Source organism: Poecilia mexicana, unplaced genomic scaffold (assembly GCF_051168715.1).
Source record: "Poecilia mexicana isolate PSO_F unplaced genomic scaffold, ASM5116871v1 scaffold_16, whole genome shotgun sequence".
Classification (NCBI taxonomy): Eukaryota; Metazoa; Chordata; class Actinopteri; order Cyprinodontiformes; family Poeciliidae; genus Poecilia; species Poecilia mexicana.
The window spans coordinates 29,389,041-29,410,636 of record NW_028263385.1 but is presented as its reverse complement, the minus strand read 5'-3'; the positions used below and the strand labels follow the sequence as shown (position 1 = coordinate 29,410,636).

Below are 21,596 nucleotides of genomic sequence, written 5' to 3'. Positions count from 1 at the left end.
TGTCTTTAATTTACTTCAGCGCAGCTCATAGTTTTTACCAAATTCTGTAGCTTTCAGTGTACTTCTAAATCTGCTCCTTAGTCACATCTTTTCGGGCCTGCTACTGCCTCTAGTGGTGTTGAGGTGGTAACAAAACTAATATAATTACAGTACTAAATCAGAATACCACAAAGTCTTTATTTATTATTAGTTTTTCATTCTCTTAAGAATGTAGAGCTAATTAAATGACCTAAACGAGACCTTAAAGTGGTTCCAGTTTCTCTCGAAGGCCAACCTGTTGAAACTGTGGCAAATTTTAAATACCTTGGGTCGTTCCTGGACAGAAAGCTCAACTTTGCTGAAAACACCGACTATACTTTGAAGAACCATTCTTGGAGACTCTACCTTTTAAGAAGACTTGGTGATCTTGGGGTTACCTAACTTGACTCTAGTTGGATAACCCAACTAGACTTTGGAAAAAAAAATCATATTTTATTTATCACTAAAGAAGGGTTTAGTGAGTGCGCATATAAAACTGGTGGGTTTGGTACCTCAATAAAGGTTAAGAACCACTGTTCTAGGCTAAATGATGGTGTGACATTGTTTCCATGGTTAGACGTGAACCTTTGCCATAATGGGATAATGGATATCTTTCTAATCATACTTACTCATAGAGCATATGAACGTTAATTTTCTTACCTTGTGAAAAGTGTTCGCTGCAAGTCCACAGTTACACTGAGGGCTAACAATTGTTATGATTGATGGCTGTTATCGATTGCCGCCACATCTTTCCTTGTTACAAGTTATAAAATAAATTGACAAGTTTTGTTTTCACCTTGTGCAGCCAACCCATGGTATCCTGTGACCATTTTTGCTGCAAAATCAACTAAATAAATGCAATATTAGACTGCCACATGTATGTTTTATGACAGGGTTTACAGAAGCGCTTAGGTTGTTTTGACGACCATCATGGTGGAGCAGAGGGAGTTTTGAAGAGAATGACATCATTTGCAAAGGGTCATATTGTCATATTGGTTTTCTTTATTTACTTGTGTTTATTTGCAGCTTAAGGGTTTGATTTGACCATCCGTATGAAAAAAAAAAAAAAACTGGATGTTTACCACAGGTTATCTTCATGCTGACTAACATATGGTAGTTCCCGTCCTTCATTCAAATGGATATGAGGTCAACTGTAGGCAATGATCCATTTCTTCTATTATTCCAGACTCCTTTTTGATTTTGGAAATGTAATAAATTATACTCCACCCTCTAAATGTTCTAGATAACAGCTGTGGGGATTGCACATTCCTCACTGACAGCTTGGACCATGACTATTTATTATTTTCCTCAAATCTCTAACACACAAGAACAAAAGAGCGTGTTTGCTATGATAAATACTGTCAATATTGTGAGTTCATTTTGATAACAGCCATGGCACTTTTGGACAAATTGTGACCGCCAATTGGTCAGGAATTTACAAATGCCCTGGAATGACTGGGGGAGGATTGCTCTATGTGGGCATGGGGGCGGAGCCTGCATTATGTCAATTGTTTCCTGGAAATGATAATACGCAAAGTTCAAATCCTGTTGTATTTTTTTTAACTCAATATATAATAATTGATTTTTTTTTATTTTGTGTATTTTAATGAACATGCCACAACAACTACAAATAAGAAATGTTAAATTACATTTAAAAAAAAATAAATAAATAAATCTAATATTTTCAGAGGGTGCTAAGGGGGTGCTATGACTTTTCCAGGGGGTGCTATAGCACCCCCTAAATCCTCCCTGGCGCCGCCAGTGGGCAGAAGATAAGTAATCAAAACGATGTCTCTATTCTTAAGAATAGAAAAAAGCCAGGATAAAGGTTTGTTTTAATGTGTCTTGGTTATCAAAAAGATTTAAGCTGCTAATAGAAAATTAGCTTGATAGTGACCTTCACAGTCCAGTTCAACAGCCAAACATTTATGCTACAATGCTTGTAGGTTGTGGTTTGTTTCTGAGGTTTTTTGGTTTCAAAATGGTGTTTGATAACATTTGATAACAACAATTAAAACTTCTCAATATTTGACATTGTCTAGCAAAATGTTTTTATATCAGACTACATGGCTACTACATTAATATATCAATGAGCGGTTGTAGTTGTCGATATGTTTGCTGATGAGCATGATCATTTATGTGGCTAAAACAAACATTATTTTTACATCAACTTCTAAGTTATGTGAAACTCAGTGTTGTGTTCAAGACCACCTAACCCGAGACCAAGACAAGACCAAGACCAGAGTGTATTGAGACCGAGACAAGACCAAGACTTTTGGGGTCCGAGACCAAGTCAAGACCAAGACCTTTGGGGTCCGAGACCAAGTCAAGACCAAGACTGAGGGGAGTCGAGACCGAGTCAAGACCAAGACCAGCGGCCGTGCTACATGACACAATAAAATGTAAAATATGATCGAAATTGCTTCTCAAAATAATCTGAAACATCCATATTACCATAAAACACCTAGATATTAAATACTTAATACATTTTACCAATATTAAATATTCCATTTATGTGCTAAAAAGTGTGATGGTCTTGTGCCATCCCTAAAAACATAACGCCCTGGGCATTTGCCCATATTGCTCATATAAGAAACCACCACTGTCTGCACCATTAAACATAGCAATTGAGGCAATGCACTGACGGTAAATAACGCTCAACTATGAACACTGACCAAGGAGCAACAAGCAGAAGTAACCAAACAGAAGGCGCTCATCGTGACTGTTTTCACTCTCTATCCCAGTACATGAAGCCAGGTAGTCTGACACCATGGCAGACATTACAGCTGCCACTTTGAACAAAAACAATCAAAGAGCAATGTGCATGCTCTGCGTGCTCTTTCGTTCTTGTGTTTTAGTTATTTGTTAATTTAAATATTAACGTACATAATTAAATAAAATAATGATACAGTGTACACAGAGCATTACTAGAACAAAGAACGGGTGTTCTGTCAGGTCAGATCACGGTGTTCTGTCAGATCAGCATACGTTGTCAGATAGTCGTACGCTTAGCTCAGACATGCATACGCTGTCATTACCATATGATTTTATTTAATCAGCAACATAGAATCATGACGTAGATCATCATATTAACAGTTATTAACAGTTGTATGGCATCCAGCTGCAGCCAGACCTGCTTTAAACACACTTTGAAACCACGACAACGCATGTATATCTATCTAGTTATCACATTATGTCATATTAGAAACAATTTAATTTCTTATTTTCGTCATAACTTGTTGCGTATACTGACAACTACACTGACGGTCGGACTTAATGCGCATGCGCTGGCATGGTACTCACTGCATGTATGCTATTCTGACAGCGTATGGCTATGTGATAGAACACCGGCTATATCTGTCAGACACGTCATTATCATAAGATTTCATTTAATCAACAACATAGAATCATGACGTAGATCGTCATACACTTTGTTATTAACAGTTGTATGGCATCCTGACTTAGCGGTTAAGTGAGTTTTACACGGGCGTGTGTTGTAGCTGACTCCAGCAGCAGCCAGACCCTGCTTTAAATACACTTTGAAACCATGACAACACATGTATATCTATATAGTTATCGTTGAAAACAATTTAATGACTTATGTTCATCATAACTTGCTGCGTATGGTGAACTGACAACTCCTCTGACGGTCGGATTTCTTAATGCTTAATGCATGTATGCTATCCTGACAGCGTATGGCTATCTGATAGAACAACGGCTCTCAGTGAGCGACACTCCAGTCCTATCTAATAAGTAAAGAGCCGTGGAGAAGAATCGACTGTTTCTGAATGTCACCTCACTATATTGCAGACTTTTGGACATAGCGTTGTCCCATATACAAGTCAGTCAACACCTCCGCACAATAATTCAGCACAGTGAGTGATAACATTTTTCATCACAATGCTTATGTGTCTCTGTACAGCTAGCTTTGATAACATCACGTTAACGGAGCTTACCTTCTTTGAGCTACTTTTCTAAGTGACGAAAAAAGTTAGACGTCCCCACCGTCTGTGAAAGCGAAGCGCTGCTGAGTTAGCTGTGGCCATCGGATTTCTTACTATTTTTGCAGCGCTATTATATTACTGACAATTAGACAAACATTTTCTGCCGCTGAGAGGAAACAACTGCGCATGTCCTGGAGCGCCGCGCGCGAGTGAAAGGAGGGGAGGGGGATAGGGGAGTAACAGAAACACATGGTTGCTTGGATTTTAATCGGTGCGTTTTTGCATCCACTGAAAACAAAGATGTTAACAAATAAAGTGGACAGAATGCTGTACGTTTAGTGATATTTTCACAGTTGCGGTCTTGACTGGTCCTCAGCGCCCGAGACCGAGACAAGACCGAGACCAAATGCGGTCGAGACCGAGACCATCAAAAAAATGGTCTTAAGATCGGTCTTAAGACCAAGACCAACTTCGAGTACCACAACACTGGTGAAACTTATGTTAAAATCATTTGAAGGCTCAGAATCAACGCGGTGTATGTGTGTATGTATTCCATTTTAAGTAGGGCTGCATCGATTGCAGTTTTCTGGCCGATCCCCTGTTACTGACCTTTAAAAAGCCTGACCTGCCGATTTCGACTTTGGCTGATACCAATTTTTTTTGTCTGAAATGTCGCTAAATATAGCATGAAAGTCACTGAGTTGGCAACAGTGGGGTGAATATTGTTAACTGTAAATGTGCAGACATGACCTGCTAGGCCGGTCTCTCAGTCAAACTTCTTACTGTAGAGCAGAAGAGGACTGAGGGTGATTTTTAAACCTTTGTTGGCCGAGATAAGATCAGGGGATAAGATTGGCTTCATAATTTAACTGTTGGCTGATCACGATCCCCCAAAATTAAGGAAATCAACTCCCACAAATCGACTGGCCAATAAATTGGTTGGCCGATAAATGTATTCTATGTTACACATGTGTAGAATATCATGTAAACAGCACCATAAGAGATGCAATAAGTTTACAGTACGTGTGCGTATAACTGTTGATTACAGCAATCCACAATGTTAGCATAAATAGAGGGCCCCAAAATCAAATTTTGCTTATGGCCCCATGGAGGCTTGGCCCGACCCTGTTCAGCAGCGCTTTACTTTCACAGATGGTGGAGACTACGTCTACCTTTTATCGTCACTTAGAAAAGAACCTCAAACAAAGGTAAGCTATGTGGATGTCATGTTAGCAAAGCTAGCTGTGCAAGGACAAATTGTACTTGCTATGAAAAAACGTCACTCACTGCACTGAATTATTGTACGGAGTTTTTAACTGACGTGTCACATGTATGAGAAAACTCTGTGACCAAAATCTGCAATATAGTGATGTGACATACATGAACGATCCGATTCTTCTGGATTTCTCTTTACTATAAACGATAGGACTGGAGCCTCACTGAGAGCCGTTCTTTGTTCTTGTAATCCTCTGCGTACACTGCAGAAGCTATTATTATTTTGTTTAATTATATACATTGATATGTATTTAATCAGCAAATAACACACAAGAACAGAAGAGCACACAGAACATGCTCATTGCTCTTTGATTGTTTTCGTCACCTGTCATGGGGCAGACATTGCAGCACTGTGCTGCCTGGCTTCATGCAGCGGGAGAGAGGGTGAGAACAGTCATGGTGCCCACCTTGTGCTTGGTTACTTCTTGCTTGTTGCTCCTTGGTCAGTGTTCATAGTTGAGCGTTGTTTACCATTAAAGCATCATTAAATGCTATGTTTAATGGGGTAGACAGTGGTGGTTTCTGTCTACCCCAGAAACCACCATATGGGTGGTTTCTGGGGTACATGCCATCTTTTTAGGGATGGCATGTAATCTCTGTGGATTGTGGCACAGAGATGGAAAGCAAAGCAGAATGAAGAATTTGAATTGATAATTATATTGGTTAAATTTATTTCAGGTCAAAGTTTTTAATATCTATGTGTTTTTATGGGAATGTGGATCTTTCAGATTAATTTAAGAAGCAATTTTGGTCATATTTCACATTTTATTGTGGTATGTAGCTTTGGCCACTGGTCAAAGCTACATACCACAGGTCTCGACCTCTCTCGGTCTTTGTCTCGGACCCTAAAAGTCTTGGTCTTGTCTCGATCTTGATGCACTGTGGGCTTGGTCTTGACTTGGTCATGGGTTAAGTGATTCTTAACCTGCAACACTACCTGATACATCAGAAACTGACTCAGTCAGTGTGAGAACAGTTCTCCAGTTCAAGAATGCTCAGCAGCACTCTAAAATGAAGCTATATCCTTTTCCTCATTGCCTCATACAAAAGATTTGAACAAGAAATTAAATATTGAGAACTGAAGTTCTTTTTTACCCATTTTGACAATATTTATAAATTTCCCACTGCATATAACACACCCCTCCTGTTTAAAGCTCTGTCATTTCTGTAGTACTTGGTCATAGATACGTAGTACTTGGTCATAGATACTAATTGTTAGCAGATTCCAAAGGATGAATTATGCTGTGAATCCAGGGAGACAACAGCTGCTGCATTTGAGCGTTTCATTTCAGGGTTTTTCCTCCTCCTCTCTAATAAAACACGCTACTCAATATTTACACAACTATTTAATAACCCAAGCACCACAGCATGACCACATTCATTCTGCTTCTATCTTTGTTATTTTTCCCTACCCTGGAATCCCCATCTGTGCTTGAGAGCCTGAATGCCTGCAGCCCTCGCCAAGATGTCTCACCTCAGTGATCAGACTGGCCACTGGTGGATCAGGAGAAGCTTGGCGCAAACATTGTAATGAAATCTGAGGGAAACAGAAAGCCTATTGTAGTGGGGCTGAATATGAAGATGAATGTTTATGTCCGATTAGCAATGCATGCTCTAATCATGGGAGAGTGGTAATGGAACACTGGCTGGCTTAGCTGTGATCCAGCTGCAGAGCCAGGACACATGTCCCAACACATGAGCCCTCCTCCCTGAAGGCACCCTGAAAACAAACCACACACAAACACTGTGTGTGACACTGTCTCTACACCAGTCTCATTCATTCTTGTCTGTATCAGTCAAGATGGTAATCATAAGGCCATCTTGTTTAAAGTGCTTAACACAAATATTCATTCCCATTGATTTGCATTTTGTCACATAAATCTAATATATTTTCTTGTTCCTTTTTATGTGCTGGATTGTTCAGAAGTAAAAAGAAAATTATGCAGATTTTGGATTCCATGACATTTGTCAGTGGCTCCATTATTATGAAGATGTTTTTACCAGCTTTGTACATCTAGACCAGGCATCTCCAGCCAACCATCCAGGTCTACTGTGCCCTGCTTCAGCACACCTGAATCAAATTAATGACTCGTTATCGGGCCTTTGCCAAATTTTATGACATGCTGAAGAGGTAACTCAATCATGTGACTCATCTTTGTATTGAAAAATTTTCATCACTTCATATTCCAGGTATTCCTCAAAAAACACGTTACTTATATCATGCAATCCAAATTTTTTTTATTTACCTTTTATACATTTTAAGAAATGGCATGTTTTATATCACTACCCTTTTCTTCCATGAGTGGGTCAAAAATGACCCGCAGTCATTTCCTATTGAATTTAATGGAAATCTTTGTTTCTTACCAACTGTGACTGTCAGGAAAATATTTTTGTGTGAACCAAACACACCGAGTCCTAAGTGTTACCCCTAAGTAATAATAATTACACAGCAAGAACTTTTACAAATAATTATTCTTTGTTTTTTACCTCATAAATGTGTGCGTGTGTGTGTTTGCGTGCGTGTACGTGTGTGTGTGAATACTGAGGGTGTTATTGTCACGAATCAACATATCAGCCATCTTTGAAGTTAGCTAACACTAATTATCTAGCTAGGCTAGCTAGCATTACTGCTTATTCTTTATTGTGCATGTGTATTACTTGTTTGTGTGTGTGTGTGTGTGTGCGTGCGTGCGTGTGTCTGCATGTGTTTCTGTGTGTGTCTGCCACCCTGGATGAGAAAACCAAAAGAGAGAATGTATTGAATGAGATGCAAAACCTGTTGATCCATGTGTTCAAAGTTCTTTCTTTCATCTTCTCAATAAATAAAATAAAAATTCATAGCTATATAAACAGGGGTGGAAGTAGGGGGATACGGTAGGGTACTGCGTACCCCTAAAAGATTTAGCGGGGGTACGCAGTACCTGCAAGAGAGGGGAGCGGCTGTCTGCTGTAAAGAATCAACGGGTTCACTGTGCAGCTGTGAATTCACCCACTAATCAGCCGTGACTGATTAGTTTTTCAAGAACAATCTAAAACACAACTAAATCAGTTAATAAATAACTTTTTTCCCATTTCATATTGTTTCTGAACTGTTCATGCTTTGCTAGAGCAACGGTGCGATATGTTGATCGCGGAAGGTTTTGAGTCGATCTCGGCATTAAGTGACAAACTAAACGCCGCCATGACGTTGAGACCAGCACGTCTTCCTCTGACCCGCTTAAAACGTTCGTAACTTTATTGAAGCACAACAGCAACAAAAATAAACAAAATGTGTTCAAATTAATGACCCAACAACAATAATAATCTCAGTATACTGTTATCACTACGTGTTAGATACTCTGTATGTTAACGTAGGTCAACAGCAAGCCAAACTCAATTTCATGAGCCAGGAAGCTGAGCGTCTTGCTCCTTTAATACGTTTTCTTGACACAACTTGAGCAGTAGTGTAGAAAGCTCAATGAAAAGTTGAGTGAAACTACAAGAAACAGAAAAACAAACATACATCAGCTCTGAATACAAAGAATAAACCTCTTGTGTCTGAACAGAATTAACCTGAGCTTCAGTTAAAAAGCAGTTATGTAGCAACTGTTGCTATGTAAATAAAAACTCAGAATATGGCTTTTCTAGAACAAAAACACATTTAAAAAACAATCTCAAAATAAACCAACAAAACAGACAACACCAAAACAGAAGATTGACTCACAGCCATTGCTTTCGGAGGTGCAAGCAAAGATTGACAACAGAGGAGGTGCAGTTCACACATTAACAGGCAGGCTCTCTCTCTACCAACAGGTATTCCAAAACTGCAACAGCCTCTGCTACCCACAATGCACTGTTCTCTAAAAATTCTCCTCCAAAATAAAACACAGAGAAATCAATAGAACTTTCTTAAAACTAATCAAAACATCCAGCCTGGGCAGAACACTCAGTGATTATTCAACACGGTGTTGCGCAATTCTGTGCATTTCGGTTCCATTATCAAAAATAAGTAGCAGAGCAGAAGTTTAAAATTAACTAATCAACCACCACTGTGTTCAGGAAGCGCTGATTAATGATCGCAAAATAAATATCAAGCCTGAAAACCTGATATTGAAATGGACTGAATATTATGTTTTTAACGTAATCTCTGGTCGGCTTGTGGAACGCAGGAGGTTGCCATGGCAACGGATGTGCTTAAATGACAGAGAGAGACTGAGAATAAAAAGGTGCGAGTGGTTTAGAGTTGATCACCTGTTTAGGTTGTTTTACCTTTGCTGTGGCGCATCACAGCGCTGTAGTTTCTGAACTTCAATAAACGACAAACTTGGACTAATTATCTTGTTCTTTGTGAGCATACGTCATTTACAACAAACGTTAAACACGGTAAATATGTTTCATTAAGTATTTAACAAACTAATGGCTTCTACTGTGATAATTATGTGAAATTAAATTAATTGTCTAATATAAAAAAATAGTTTGGTGCTGTCGGGCTCAGAGTCTGAGAGGCTTTTCCTTTATCAAACTTTTTTTTTTTGCCTCTTATTTAGTGGAAATATTGATGTTGATGAGACTTTCTCCAAAATGATAACCTTGTTCAACCTTTATAGCTCCACTGTTGAAAATGAGGCTCTAACATTCACAAATGACAGTGAAATAAAATCCAGTCCAACATCTGGTTTGAGGTTATTCCTCTGGAACCTGTTGGAGGAAAAATATCCCAACTTCAGAAGATGTGCTTTTAACCTAACAGAGCTCTGTGGTTCCTCCTATCAGTATGAGAGTCAGGGTGAGGAGGCGCCATGTTAGGAAGACGAAGTGGAAGCTGCAGGATCTTCAGAACAAACAGGTCATGTTGCTAGGCTACTGATTATCCCTCTGTCTGGACACAGGATCAATATAACCAGTTTAAAAGCTAAAATGAATGGTTATATGCCAGACATGGAAAACTGGGATGCACTCCATGCCATGATGTTCAGAATTTAGGTCTCATAGCATCTCAAGGTGTCAACATTGCAGCCAGTGGGCTGAGAGAAATACAGCTTTATTTTGTAGCAATTCAAGAGCTACCAGCTTTTATTGCTTCATAAAAAAATTATCAGCACAAAAACTCCAAAGAACACAAAGAAGCAATGTATGTATATATATGTTTTCACATGCTTTCACCTCTCGCCCATTTCCATCTTGTTCCAGTGGCCCATTTTTCATCAAGGTGCTGGTTCCCCAGCACCTGACGCAGACCTTGTTTGGCTTTCACTGTACTTGTAGCTGTGCTCTATGTCTGCTATTGTTCCCTCTGGGAGTGAGACCCCTTCTGTGCGGACGACCTTCCCTCTCTTTGTAACCATCCGGCCACACTTCTCTAGTCCGAATGACATCCCAATGTCAGTGCTGGATCAGTGAGTCGATGTCTCGCTCGCTCTTGGCGTACAGCTTGATGTCATCCATGTAGAGGAGGTCTACATGGATGCAGAACAGCAGTGGGGGACAGAGCATCTCCTTGGTATATGCCACATTTGATGGACACTTGTGCAAGTTGGCTTCAAGGGTGGTTTTCCACAGCCCCATCGAGTTTGCAATGAAGGCTCTTAGAGTCCTATTGATGTTGTACATCTCTAAGCATTCAATGATGTGTGGCATTGAGTCATAGGCTTTCTTGTAATCAATCCAAGCGGTGCACAGGTTGGTGTGTCGCGACTGTGTGGTCTACAAGGAGTTGGTGTTGGTGTTATGCCGATGCCCTTCTGTGCCGTGCTCATGTATTTATCCATGTGTCCGCTTATCTTAGCCGCTATGATGCCTGACATGAGCAGTGAGTTGTATATCAGCTCATTGGTTTCTGTTATGGTGTTGGTAGGGATTGTTCTCAATGCTGCATTCACATCTTCAATGAGACTTTCTGATGGTACTTCACTCAGCCGTTGTAATGGTGACTCAGCCTGGTGTTCATTCGGGCCACGATTCTCTCTCTCTCAGGTCAGTTGCTGTCTCGTTCAGCTTTGATAGTTCGTTCATTACTGGGGCTGCATACCCAGTCTCGGGGTGGGGAGTAGTTAACTCCCCCCCCGACCTTACCTTTGGGCTCCTCCCTTATGCCGTAGCATTTGTGTTGTACCTCATCAATCTCAAGTTGTGATAGCAGTTGCCGTTTGCGGATGTTGGAGCACTGAGCTACTAGTTGTTTGGCAGTCATTGTAGACTGTGGGTGTCGAAGTAACCATTCCACCCTCAGTCTTTGCATGTAACCCCTCTGACTAGGGTTACTTGAGTAGTAGCATTCCAACAGATCCATGTTTTCGTCTCTCGCCCATTTCCGTCTTGTTCCAGTAGCCCATTTTTCATCAAGGTGCTCTGGTTCCCCAGCACCTGACGCAGACCTTGTTTGGCCGGGCGACGTCTGAGCCGGCATGTTATGCTTATCAATGTCTCTCATGGTATGAGGTAGGCTATATAGCTCCAAGGGTCTTGCCTAGGGACCCACACTGCATAGCTCAATTGCACTGTTGTAACTTGCACCAGCCTGGATTCGAACCCCGGTCTCCCGGGTGGTAGACTGGTGTCTTACCCACTGAGCTATACAGTCAGCTATATATATATATTTATATATTTTTTTTTTTTTTTTGTCATAGTACCCTCAAGAATTTAAAACTACTTTCACCCCTGTATATAAATAAATGAATAAATCCAAATCAGCTGGAAAAGAATAGAGTGCCTTCTCTGGGTCGAGGAAGATGTCCTGCCCCAAGTGGAGGATTTTAAGTATCTCGGGATCTTGTTCACCAATGAGGGAAAAATGGAGCGGGAGATCGACAGGTGAATTGGCGCAGCGTTTGCAGTGAAGCGGGTGCTGTACCAGTCTGTTGTGGTGAAGAGAGTGCTAAGTCAAAAAGCGAAGCTCTTGATATACTGGTTGATCTATGTTCCTACCCTCATCTATGGTCATGAGCTTTGTGTCATGTCCGAAAGAACGAGGTCACAGATACAAGTGGCCGAAATTTATTTTCCCTGTAGGGTTTTTGAGATCTCCCTTAGAGATAGGGTGAGGTGTTCAGTCATCCGGGAGGGACTCAAAATAAAGCCGCTGCTTCTTTACGTCGAGAGGAGCCAGCTGAGGTGGCTCGGGCAACTGGTTAGAATCCAGAATGCCTCCTGGACTCCTCCCTGGTGAGGTGTTCTGGGCCCCCTCTCACCAGGAGGAGGTCCAGAGGCAGACCCAGGACATGCTGGAGAGACTATGCTTCTCAGCTGGCCTCGGAACGCCTTAGGATTCCCCTGGAAGAGCTGGAAAAAGTGACTGGGGAGAGGGAAGTCTGGGCCTCCCTTCTTAGGCTGCTACCCCGCAACCCGACCCTGGATAAGAGGGAGGATGGATGGATGGATGGATGGATGGATGGATGGATGGATGGATGGATGGATGGAGATACATACACACATGCGTGGTACACATTGCACTATAGAATACAGAGAGTGATGTTAGCTAGCTTGGTTAGCTAGTTTCAAGAAACAAGCTCGTTCTCACACATGTACCTCCCTGCCCCCTCACGCTCACACACATACAGATATGATGGACATTGACATTGTTCCAACATTACTATTGTGAAATTGCTGTTGTTGTCATTTTGTTTTAAAAATGTTCTACAAATTGTCACAAATGTTCTACAAATTGTTCTAAAAATGTTTTAAAAAGTGAAAAATGAAAATATTTCAAACATGAAATAATTTTTGGGTGAAATAAAACACAAGAAAGTATTATGCAAAACATTATTTTGAATCAAAATGATAAAAGTAGCCTAAAAACACATTGATTCTAATGTGGGTCAAAAAAGACCCACTCACAGAAGACTGTATAGTCAGTCATTCACTCACACATCAGAGGGTTAAAGAAAATTAAAGAAAGAAGAAGCAGTTAAAGAAGCAAAGACAACACATTTTTCTAATTTGATTGCTAGAAGCAAAGGTAGTTCTAAATTGTTTTTTAATGCTATCAGGGTCATTACTACTTCAGCATTTTCTGTTCCCATTTCTTCAAATGAAGATTTCAAACTAATTTATTTCACAGACTGAAGTCAGTAAGGTGAGAAATAATATTTTTCCACCTACAGCTGGGCTGACTTTTCCCTCCCTGTTAGTTCACACTGCTTCCAGCCAGGTAGTTAAGCTTGTTAGTGTCATGAAGGCGTCCTCCTGCTCTTTGGACATGTTACCAGTACATTTTTTTGAGATTATTGGTAGTAAAGTTCTGAACATAGTAAATGTTTCTTTAAGTTCTGGTCAGGTACCTGTTTGTTTAAAGAGTGATGTCATCTATCCACTCTTAAAAAAAAAATATTTTGGATTCTTCTTTGTTTAGCCGTTACAGAGCCACCTCTAAACTCAAAGATTCTTGAGAAGGTTGCGGCCAGGCAGTTAACTGCTGCTCTGGATCATCACAGTATTCTGGACCAGTTTTAGTCAGGGCTTCATAAATTGCATTCAACTGAAACAGCTCTTCTTAGATTCTCCATTGATATTTTGATGCAGAGTGAGTCAGGAAAATGTTCTGTGCTGCTTATGTTAAACCTGACGTCAGCTTTTGACACTGTTGACCATCTGACCCTAATAGAGAGGCTGATGGGTTGGGCTGTTGTACCAGGTTCTGCTTTAAAATGATTGTCCTCTTATTTGTCTGATAGATCAACTTTATTTGGCTACGTACAGATCCCAGTCTCTGTCCTGTTCATTTCTGCTCTATCTGCTCCCTTTTGGTCCAATGGTTTTATCTTTTTAGCATATTTCCCATCATTTTTATGTTGTATATTTCTTTTCGGGTTCTTTAATGAAGTTTAATGAACTGCACATTTGACTAAACTGTCTGTATTCAATTAAAAAATGGATGACTGAAAGTTTTCTCCTGCTAAATGAAGAGAAAACCAGTGTTTTCCAGCATAGTCCTCAAAGCACACTGCCCTGCATGTTTTAGGTGTTTCCTTGCTTCAGCTCAGGTGATTTCAATTAACAGGTATTTGCTGAGCTGCAATCAGCTGAATGAGGCACATTGAAGTATTGAGAAATCAAAAAACATGCAGGGTAGCGTGCCTTGAGGACCAGGGTTGGGAAACAATACTGTGATCAATACCTACTGTTTGTCCCCCATACAAAATGAAAAACTAAAGAAGACAGATCCTTCTCTTTGGTGGCACCAAGACTTTTGAATTCCCTTCCTCTGACTTTCAGATCAGCAGAGTGCAAGTTTAAGGCCAGCAAAAAACATATATTTTTTAATCTGCCTTTGCTTCACTTTGGTTTGTGTATTTATTTAGTTTGTTAAAGCATTTTGTGATTCTTATCTTGATAGGTGCTATGTTTTACTTATACTTCAGGTCCACGGATCTGTGGGTGAGCCATGGTGGTTGTGGGTGGAAGACCCCATCAATGATCACATCTACCACTCTGAGTACTTCCTCCTGCAGAAGAAACAGGTTGGTTTTTGTTTGGGCCTTAGCTAAATTAAGGATGGAGTGTGTAGATTTTAATGTCTTGTATGTTGGTTCTTTATGTAGGTGGTAACCAAAGAGCCTCAGCACATAGTATTCACCATTCCCATCTTTGAGCCGTTACCCTCCCAGTACTACATTAAGGCAGTTTCTGACCGCTGGCTTGGAGCCGAGGCTGTGTGCATCATCAACTTCCAGAACCTCATTCTACCTGAGCGACATCCTCCACACACTGGTACACACATGCAAACACACACACAATGTCCGACCAAATTCAAGAAAGCCACTGGATTTATTATTGCAAGCAGAAAACCTCCCACATGAGAAGTACTCCACTTTTTCTTGTGCCGTAATTTCTGCACTAAGCCTCTACTTTATTGACACACTTTGAACACAGTCAGTGTTTTAGCAGGGGTTTCCTAGGCTTGACTGGGACCTTCAGCTCTCAGATGCATCCTGGCTCCAAAACAGCTGAATCAAATGACTGAATTACCTCTTGAATGAGTAATTTATTTGTTCAGCTGTGTTGGAGAAAGGATGCATCTAAAACTGCAGGACAGCAGATCTTGAGAACCAGGGTTGAAGACCCCTGGCTTAAAGAATGATGCAGCTAATATGTGGACTGCCAACGAGTTTCCAAAGGTTGGACTTCTGCATGATGAAGAAGACGGCATAAGCTCAAGAGCGAATTTGCCTCTAGACGAAAGTGACACATTAAGAGTTACAAGAAAAAGACTGAAGAAGTGGGTGACAAAGTAATCTGAGGTTGTTCAGGTCCAACACTTAAGAAGATGATTTTCTTTAGTCTTCTTCCTGTCCACTTGAAGAAGTGGACAGGAAGAAGATGGTTGTCTATAGCTGCATTTCCATTACAAATGTGCACAAATTGTTGTCTATTTTCTGCCATTGTCAAAAAACACAATTTCACAATTCCAGTGGTCCCACTAAATTAGAAATTAAGTTAAAATAACGTGAATAAGTTAGTTCACACGACACATCATTAAAATATATGGCAGTAAGAAATGTTTACACTTACATGAGATATATTCATAATTCAGCACACATCATCTAGAAGCCTACATGGGATGTACCACCGACAAATAACTGAAGTGGCTAATATCAGGAAATCCTACCAATGGCTGGAAAAACCTGGACTCAAGGACAGCACAGAGGCCCTCATCCTGGCCGCCCAGGAACAGGCTCTAAACACCACAGCAATAGAGGCTCAGATCTACCACACCAGACAAGACCCAAGGTGTAGGTTGTGCAAGGAGGCCTCTGAGACAGTCCAGCACATAACAGCAGGGTGCAAGATGCTGGCAGGGAAAGCGTACATGGAACGACATAACCAAGTGGCGGGCATAGTGTACAGGAACATCTGTGCAGAATATGGACTGGAAGCCCCGAGGTCAAAGTGGGGGACACCCCCAAAGGTGGTGGAGAATGACCGAGCTAAGATCCTGTGGGACTTCCAGATCCAGACAGACAAGATGGTAATGGCGAACCAACCGGACATTGTGGTGGTGGATAAAGAACAGAGGAAAGCCGTTGTGGTGGATGTAGCAATACCAAGTGACCACAACATCAGGAAAAAGGAGCACGAGAAACTGGAGAAATACCAGGGCCTCAGAGAGGAACTGGAGAAGGCCTGGAAGGTGAAGACCACCGTGGTGCCTGTGGTCATCGGGGCCCTCAGGGCCCCCAAACTGGAGCAGTCACCCCCAAAACTGGAGTAGTGGCTAAAACAGATCCCAGGAACAACATCAGACGTCTCAGTCCAGAAATGTGCAGTTCTAGACACAGCCAAGATACTGGAGGAGAATCCTCAAGCTCCCAGGCCTCTGGTAGAGGACCCGAGCTCAGAGGATGAAAGAGAGTCCACCCGCGGAGGGTGAGAAGGGAATTTTATATACATATATATTAGAGATGTGCCGATCAGATTTTTTCCTGCCGATTCCGATCACCCATGAGGGCCGATCACCGATACCGATCACATAATGATTAATTTTTTTAATCATAAACACTACCGGTTACATTATGTGGAAAAAGGAACCATGAATTCACCTTAATTTAGACAAAAACTTGTTTTTAATAACTTTTTCCAAGAAAAAAAACAAAACAGGCATTGTGCAAATTGTACTGCTATCGATATACTATCTTTAACAGACTGATAACATATGAAGGCTCTGAAGAGGCTAAATAATGCAAAGAGCCAAAATAAAACCTCTCAACATTGCCAGAAAATTCAAGTATAAAATTTAACATTCAAAGGCAAATACAGGATCCATAGCAATAAACAATCCTGAGTTACTGAATGAAAACTTCCTGATAGCATGGCGGCTAGCTCATTACTGCTAGCTCTGATTGGCTGTTTCTGACTGAGCGGAGTAATTATGCAGAACAGGGAGGAGATCGATTATTTTTTCAGAGATTATCTGTCTCATGTTAGGACAGCGAAAGGTTTAATACGTATGTAAAATTTATTTTTTTAAGTTAGATGCTGCAGCTTTAAGCAGAGGTTCGGTGTGAGAGTCACTACCAGGTGGAGCAGAAGCGAAGCTCCGTCTGTGAAATATTACTACCTGTAGCGTAGCAGCGGTTCAACAGCGAGAGCAGAACCAGCGTCTTACATCGCAGCTCGAAGACTTAAATCATTTTGCAGGTTATTTGTTTAGCTTTCTGACCATCACGCTAATCCGGGTGAGTGTTTGTAGCTGTGCGCTGCTTTACCTGCTATCTGATCCTTTATATGTCTTTTTTTTACTGCAGTGAGCCTCAATATAGCCAAACTCCGTCAAGTATGGCATTGTTTTTATGCCATATTAGATTCGTCGTGTTGATGCATTTTGACGTGCTTCACCCCACATGCTTCAATTTTCCGCCGCAACACGCAAACTTCTCCATTCACTCAGTACGGAGCCCTCCAGGGGACATGGGGAAATTTATTTTCTTTTGCGTTCCCTCGCAAAAGGTTTTGCGTTCCCTCGCAATAATCTACTGATCAGTTCATGCGACATAATTGATACTGTAAGCCTTTTTTACGGTGGCCGCTGTACTTTGTGCTTTAATACAAGCTTATAAGGCGAGTTATTATCGCGGGGTAATAAGTCATCTGATTGTGTTTCTATTGTGTTCGTGTCTGAATGGTTTAAAGGGCTGCTTTCTGTGCCGTTCCATCTGAGCCTTAACAGACATAAACATGGAGTAAATAAATCGATTTTCAATCAGTTTTTTTGCACCACAGCGTTAATAATAATAAACACGTTTTCACTGAGGCTCTATAAGAGCAATATGAATGAAATAAGTAAGGCAACAGCTCTACCAACTGTGCCACTGTGCAGCCCAAGTTTGGAGCACGATAATCAAAATTAAATAAATCGATAATTGTGACAGAACAAAGAAGGTGTTTGGTGTTGATTGATACACGGACAGATGAGATTCCCCGAGTTAACCCAGTGCGGCCCTCTACCACCATTAGTTTGCTGTGTTTTATAATAATAAAACGTGTTTATTATTATTAACTCTTTGGTGCAAAAACTGATTGAAAATCGATTTATTTACTCCATGTTTATGTCTGTTAAGGCTCAGATGGAACGGCACAGAAAGCAGCCCTTTAAACCATTCAACTACGAACACAATAGAGACACAATCAGACGACTTATTACCCCGCGATAATAACTCAATAGTCCATGGAAAAACCTTATAAGCTTGTATTAAAGCAGAAAGTACGGCGGCCACCGTAAAAAAGGCTTACAGTATCAATTATGCCGCATGAACTGATTAGTAGATTATTGTGAGGGAACGCAAAAGTTTTGTGAGGGAACGCAAAGAACGAAAATTGGGATTTTTGACCCTGTATTCTGACGCAAACTCAGCTCATCAGCGACAGATATCAACAGCAATCGACAGTCTACGTTTTCACTCACGGGAGTCAAATTCTGTCAAATGCGGAATCCTGGAGGAGGGGGGGAGTGGCGGTGCGGGGCAGCGGGCGGGCGGGGGGTGTTAACCATAGACATTAATACGTAGACGCCTCATGGAGCGGGTCGGCCCGTTGCAGCGATACGTAATCGCGTCCGCCATATTGAATGTGGCATCTCTGCCAGTAAGCTAATACAAATGAATGGACCGAACTTCAGAAAATGCCATTCCACAAAGTATTTTTAGCTAATGTTCGTTATCGACCCACTCACATATAAACGTGAATATATTTGGAAGTTAAACGATCACCAAAGACAACATTTATGACTTTTCATTATATTTTAATTGTAATTTCTGAATTAAGAAAATAAATGTGAACCTATAATACAATTGATTTTGATAAATCGTTTTTATATATACAGTAATCAACATTTATGAACATATGTACACACACAGACGTCAATATATTAAATAATAAAATATATGTATATATAAAATATATATATTATTTATTTATTAGTTAACAAATAAAAAATTTTATTATTCAAATAGCAAATATATGAATAATATATAGGAAATATATATATATATATATATATATATATATATATATATATATATATATATATATATATATATATATATATTAGAGGTGTGCCGATCGATCGGTCACCGATCATAATCGGGCCGACTTTCGTAAAAAAGTGCATGATCGGTAATCGGCGATCATTGGCTCTTGTTGCCGATACCGATCATCTCATTTCGCAGCCTGCCTGTGCAGCTGGTCTCCTCTTTCCTTCACACTGCGCAAACGCGCAGCAACAAATCCTAAGCGATGTGGAACTATAACGCACTGAGTGAATGGGGAAGTTTGCGTGTTGCGGCGGAAAATTGAAGCACGTCAAAATGCATCAACACAACGAAGCTAATACGAGTACGACATAAAAACAGTGCCATACTTGACGGAGATTGGCTACATCGAGGCTCACTGCAGTAAAAAAAGACATACGGAGGATCAGATAGCAGGTAAAGCAGCGCACAGCTACAAACACTCACCCGGATTAGCGTGACGGTCAGAAAGCTAAACAAATTACCTGGAAAATTATTTAAGTCTTCGAGCTGCGATGTAAGACGCTGGTTCTGCTCTCCTGTTGAACCGCTGCTACGCTACAGGTAGTAATATTTCACAGACGGAGCTTCGCTTCTGCTCCACCTGGTGGTGACTCTCACACCGAACCTCTGCTTAAAGCTGCAGCATCTAACTTAAAAAATACATTTTACATACGTTTTAAAACTTTCGCTGTCCTAACATGAGACAGATAATCTCTAAAAAAAATAATCGATCTCCTCCCTGTTCTGCATAATTACTCCGCTCAGTCAGAAACAGCCAATCAGAGCTAGCAGTAATCAGCTAGCCGCCATGCTATCAGGAAGTTTTCATTCAGTAACTCTGGATTGTTTATTGTATGGAACCTGTTTTTGCCTTTGAATGTTAAGTTTTATACTTGAATTTTTTTGGCAATGTTGAGAGGTTTTATTTTGGCTCTTTGAATTATTTAGCCTGTTTTGTTTAGTTTTCTTCTTGAAAAAAGTTATGAAAAACAAGTTTTTGTCTAAATTAAGGTGAATTCATGGTTCCTTTTTCCACATAATGTAACCGGTAGGGTTTATGATAAAAAATAAATAATAATAATAATAATTATGTGATCGGTATCGGTGATCGGTATCGGTATCGGCAGGAAAAAACCTGATCGGCACATCCCTAATATATATATGTGTGTGTGAGTGTGCATATTTACTGAATGTGTTATATGTGCCAGTAAGGTAATACAAGTGAATGGGCTGAACTTGATAAAGTGCCGTTCTACAAAGTATTTTAAGTTAATACCTGCTATTGACACATTTTCTCACACACATTAGTATATTTGGCAATCAAAGAAATTACTAAAGAGATCGTTTCTAACTTTAAAGAGCACAATTAAATTAAAGAGCACAATGTTCTATTTGATAGAAACGATTCTGAACATTTTTATAATGACATTGATGAACAGACACACTTTTACAGTGTTTTATTGAAGAATATATTTACATAATTCCATAGTTTAATATACATTTAACATTTCAAGACAAGAAACAAATAATTTTCCTGTATTTATTTTTTATACGTTATTGAGAAATGACTTTTGATTTATAAATCAGTCATTCTCAAACATTAAACTACATATATTTCTTACTTTTTTCCAGAGAATTTACAGTATGTCAACTCTGCTATTGACAGCAAAGAGTGAAAATAATTCCAACAGAGTAAATTATTTTTTATTTCATTATATAAGCAACATTAATACAATAATACTTCAGATTGAGATATTTAAAAATACAGAAAAAGTGAAAGAATAAAACATTTATTTATTATACTGGGAACACTGGCCACAGGCTTCAGTCTGCTGGTCACACTGGGAGAACTCAATGACTTCTGAGACGTCCTGGTTCACAGGCTAAAGCCAAGGATAAGAGAGAAATTATCCAAAAGTGTAATAGAAAATACATACGATATGTTTCGTATATGTTTCTTTCACATTCAGAAAAAGACATTTTCAGCATGTTGGGCTCTGACTCGTAGCATCTTTATAGCTAAATACCGACATGGTGAAGCAGAGCTGGAAACAGACTGAAGAACAGCAGCTCCAGCTCTGATCCTGACTGATCTTTCCTCACTAAATCCCCCGGTCTTTAATGAACTTCTCCTCTAACAACGGTTTTTCATCACCTCTCTCTCATTAGAAAACAGTATGAAAACGTTAGCTGCTAAGCTAACAATCAGCGGTTATTTCGGGCCAATTTAGCTACATAGGAAATATTTTTCGGTTGTTTAAAAGCGAATTTCTGGCTGCAAAGTCAAGTAATTCTGATGTTTCATCTTTACCTGGGGAAGGTAACCCTAATGAATCCAGTTTGTTTCGTAAAACGGTTGAAACAAGTCCTCACAGCA

General features: G+C 40.1%; 1 protein-coding gene across 3 annotated transcripts in view; it reads left to right on the top strand.

Moving 5' to 3' along the window:
* ascc3 (activating signal cointegrator 1 complex subunit 3) overlaps nt 1-21,596 on the top strand; it is a 337,899-nt gene that overhangs the window by 241,800 nt on the left and 74,503 nt on the right. For all 3 annotated transcript variants that reach the window (XM_088013868.1, XM_088013867.1, XM_088013869.1), the window contains 2 exons: nt 14,573-14,671; nt 14,753-14,921. In XM_088013868.1, the coding sequence (XP_087869994.1) occupies nt 14,573-14,671; nt 14,753-14,921 (268 nt within the window). The remainder of the gene's footprint in view (nt 1-14,572; nt 14,672-14,752; nt 14,922-21,596) is intronic.